At 37.7% G+C, this 4,626-nt stretch overlaps 1 protein-coding gene across 1 annotated transcript in view; it reads left to right on the top strand.

Moving 5' to 3' along the window:
* LOC107565065 (NAD-dependent protein deacetylase sirtuin-1-like) overlaps positions 1-4,626 on the top strand; it is a 23,939-nt gene that overhangs the window by 11,805 nt on the left and 7,508 nt on the right. Inside the window, exons 3-6 of the mRNA XM_016250251.1 lie at positions 2,600-2,838; positions 2,926-3,078; positions 4,000-4,147; positions 4,247-4,326. Coding sequence (XP_016105737.1) covers positions 2,600-2,838; positions 2,926-3,078; positions 4,000-4,147; positions 4,247-4,326 — 620 coding nt within the window. The remainder of the gene's footprint in view (positions 1-2,599; positions 2,839-2,925; positions 3,079-3,999; positions 4,148-4,246; positions 4,327-4,626) is intronic.

Here is a 4,626-nt window from a genome sequence, read left to right on the forward strand (position 1 = left end):
TTTTTTTTTTTTTTTAATAAGCAAATTATGATATATTATGTGGAAAACTCCATTTTAATATTTCAGACTCTAATAATCAGGTTTTTCCCCCCAGTGCTGTTTGAGTCAGAGCTCAGGCATGTCTGGGAATGGAATAAAGGTTTGATTATAATACTAATAATTAGGGCGGTAACGATACCAAAATGCAACAATATGTATTGTGTACAATTCACCCGAAATGAAAATTACTGTGTGAGAAAAAATTCAAGTTTACAGAGTTTTAGTGTCATTGCTACATTAAACTACTATATATAATGTTGAATATAATGTATAAATAATGCAATGGGGGAATATTTGTGTGTCCTGTTATTATACATTATTTTAAATATATCTAGTCAGTGACTAGATATTCTGTATTTTTTTTTAGCTTCAGAATCATGAATATTTTTATTCTGGAGTCACCATTGTCCTTTGCATTGAGTGACCAGCACCGAGTCCAAGCATATTCATTTCCACCCCAATTTAATACCAAATCTAGCATTTTAATCAACAGTACATTTTCTGTTAACCTTTTACCGTGTGTCTTGGGAGTATCCCAAAAATATTGTATTGTGTGTTCAGTGTTGTGATATGTATTGGATCCTGACAGGCATCGTTACTCCCCTACCACTAATAATGCTAGTAATTTAATTACTGTTATTGTCTTTTTCAGCTCTGCGGGGTCTGACCTGGAGTGAGCAGAACGTGTGTGTTTCAACATCCCTCCAAACACAGCGTAAGAGCAGCTAAACGTGTCGCGATGGCTGGATGCTGGTGAGAATAGACGGTGTGTTTCTGCTGTATGCTGAGATTAACAGTAGCTGAAGCTGATTCCTGGGGTCTCTCAGCGCATCCATCAGAGGGATGGAAAAATGGCTGGAAAAGAGGAGCATTCACACTGTGAGTATGCATTATCAGATCGGCTCTAAGCCTTTCACATCACACTGCGCACAGCATTTGTGCTGGGGGTTCAGTGGCACAATACAATATTCAACAAACACTTTGGATGATTTGGATGGAAACCCAGCCACTGTTTCAAGGGTATAGATTAGGGCTGCACGATAAGGAATCGAGGAATCGAGATCGCGATTCGACAGAAACTGTGATTGTCATGCGTATCTTTCAGTGAAGCACGGTTCTGTGAAAATCTCCATCATCTCAGACCTCAAATACATATTACCCTTTTTAGACATCGTTTTTGAAGTAAAGAGTAAAGAAAATACTATACAAAACTTATTGAAACTAACAGTTTTTTTTTACTTTTATTTTTATTGAACACATGGGACAAAGGCTCATCATGGGCATTACAAAGTCAAGACACTACAACTTCCACACATTCTTTGGAGTACAGTATCACTAGGGCTGCACGATTACTCGAATGCAATTGTCGTGCGCATTTTGTTAAAAAAAGCCGGTTCTGTAATCAGCAGGAAATCATCATCACGTGCTTTCAGATGGAGCAGCATTTACTACACAGAGCCGTAGTTCACTGAGAAGCTATGCAAACAGCTGTCATTATCGCAAACGATTTCTTCGATTTCAGAATCGCGCAGTAAAATCGTCTGCGATTTATTTTGCGTAGCTTGTCAGTGAACTACGGCTCTGTGTAGTAAATGCTGCTCCATCTGAAAGCACGTGATGATGATTTCCTGCTGATTACAGAACCGGCTTTTTTTAACAAAATGCGCACGACAATTGCATTCGAGTAATCGTGCAGCCCTAGTGATACTGTACTCCAAAGAATGTGTGGAAGTTGTAGTGTCTTGACTTTGTAATGCCCATGATGAGCCTTTGTCCCATGTGTTCAATAAAAATAAAAGTAAAAAAAAACTGTTAGTTTCAATAAGTTTTGTATAGTATTTTCTTTACTCTTTACTTCAAAAACGATGTCTAAAAAGGGTAATATGTATTTGAGGTCTGAGATGTGGGAACGGTGAAGAGAGAGAGAGAGGGCAAACATTTAGCATTTTAGCTCAGCATTGCTGTCTAATCCGCCAATATTGTCTTAAATAGCCTGCAGAGCGCTTCATCTTTTATAACATGGGATTTCAACCAAATATATTCAATCTTGATTTTTGTAAAATGTTGCACTTGTACTTATATATAATACTTTTGGACATGTAAGGTAATAAAAAATATTTTTAAAAATACCTTAAAGTAACTGCACATGAGCATGTAAAGCAAATATCTTCAATAGAAATTCTGTGGAGCATGCCCCCGATGCTTTATTTAAATTTAGTATTTTGTATTGAGTGCCACTGTATTGTTTTTATAATGTATCATCTCTGTTTGCCGTGAAACCGATCAAACTCAATAAACTTAAAGGGATAGTTCACCCATATCAGCACACCCATTAACGTAAACTACGGCAGAGCGCGTACACCTCTCACACACCGGATGCCTGCGTGTACAAAGTCACCTACATCTTGGATGCCCTGGGGGTAAGCAGATAAACATCACATTTTCATTTTGGGGTGAACTATCCCTTTAAGTCATGTCTGTAGTGCTCAATTCACAATATACTGTATGTTGTGCAGATTTAGTGTTTTGTGAATTAAATGAAAGCTTGGTTTTCTTTTAGGCTCGTATCGGTTCATTCAGCAGCACATCATGAGAGGAACCGACCCGAGGGCCATTTTGAAAGACCTGCTTCCCGAAACGGACCTCCCGGCGGATCTCGACGACATGACGCTGTGGCAGATCATCATCAACATCTCAGAGCCGCCCAAAAGAAAGAAACGCAAAGACATCAACACATTAGAGGACGTCGTGCGGCTCCTGAACGAGAGGAAGAAGATACTTGTGCTCACTGGCGCCGGGGTGCGTTTATGATTTGTGCTTTCAGACGCACTCGGAGTATGTGTCCAGTCTCTCAAATATTGATTGGTTGCTCTTGTTCCTCCACAGGTGTCTGTTTCTTGTGGCATTCCTGACTTTCGGTCTAGAGATGGCATATACGCTCGACTCGCTGTGGACTTTCCTGACCTTCCTGATCCTCAAGCCATGTTTGACATAGACTACTTTAGAAGAGATCCGAGGCCTTTTTTCAAATTTGCCAAGGTTCGATACACTGCCTTCTCATTTGCATTTCAACCATTAATGGAAAACAATCACTGTAATGATATGTTTTTAAATAACGCAAGACACTACAGGTGAACCCATAGTTTTTAATGCATCGGTTAATTTGGTCTATTTTGCTTCCATAGTGGAAGAAAAAAATCCAAAACACAATTTTAACTCTATTATGTGACCCTGAAGCACAAAAGCAGTGTTAAGTCGCTGGGGTATATTTGTAGCAATAGCCAACAATACATTGTATGGGTCACAATTATACATTTCTCTTTTATGCCAAAAATCATTAGAATATTAAGTAAAGATCATGTTTCATGAAGATATTTTATAAATTTCCTACCGTAAATATATCAAAACTTAATTTTTGATTAGTAATATGCATTGCTAAAAACGTAATTTGGACAACTTTAAAGATGATTTTCTCAATATTTAGATTTTTTTTTTTTGCACCCTCAGATTCCAGATTTTCAAATAGTTGTATCTCGGCCAAATATTGTCCTCTCCTAACAAACCATACATCAATGGACAGCTTATTTATTCAGCTTTCAGATGATGTATAAGTCTCAATTTCGAAAAATTGACCCTTATGACTGGTTTTGTGCTCCGGGGTCACATATGTCAACAAAATCAAACAAGAATTTTGAACTTGAATGTTCTGTTAAATGTATGCAAATTATTGGATATTTAATTATATATAATGCACTGTTTGCGTATCAAAACGTAACATTTCAGAAAACCTGTAGTAGAAAACAATTGTCTTAATGCACTGTGATTAATCATAGTTAAAATATTTACCCTATTCAGCAGTTGTTTTGTCATAAAGGTTTGCATTTACATTTATGCATTTGCATACATTTATGTATTTACAATTGCATAAATAACAATATTCTCTGTTTGCTTATACTGTAGGAAATCTACCCAGGACAGTTCCAGCCATCTCCATGTCACAGGTTCATATCAATGCTGGATAAGAAGGGAAGGTTACTGAGGAACTACACTCAGAATATCGACACACTGGAGCAAGCGGCTGGAATCCAGAAGATCATTCAGTGTCATGGTATATCTGCCCCTGATTCCTCATTTAAACCTAGATGTTCATTATTCTGTCAGTATCTAGACTCTTTTATTATCCTCTGTCTTTTACTAATTATTTTAGGTTCCTTTGCGACTGCTTCCTGTCTTGTCTGTAAACATAAGGTTGACTGTGAAGCCATAAGGGAGGATATATTCAACCAGGTATGCTTGAGTATGAAAATTTAAAGGAACAGTTCACCCAAAAATGAAACTTTGCTGAAAATGTGATCACCTTCAGATCATCCAAGATGTAGGTGAGTTTGTCTCTTCATCAGATTTGTAGAAATGTAGCATTGCTTCAGTGTCTCCGCAACGGATGCTCTGCAGTGAATGGGTGCCGTCAGAATGAGAGTCCAAACAGCTGATAAAAACATCACAATAATCCACAGCACTCCAGTCCATCAGTTAACATCTGGAGAAGACAAAAGCTGAAACTAATCCAGCATTAAGACGTTTTTAACT

This window comes from Sinocyclocheilus grahami, unplaced genomic scaffold (assembly GCF_001515645.1).
Source record: "Sinocyclocheilus grahami isolate Dianchi unplaced genomic scaffold, SAMN03320097.WGS_v1.1 scaffold979.1, whole genome shotgun sequence".
NCBI classification, from domain to species: Eukaryota; Metazoa; Chordata; class Actinopteri; order Cypriniformes; family Cyprinidae; genus Sinocyclocheilus; species Sinocyclocheilus grahami.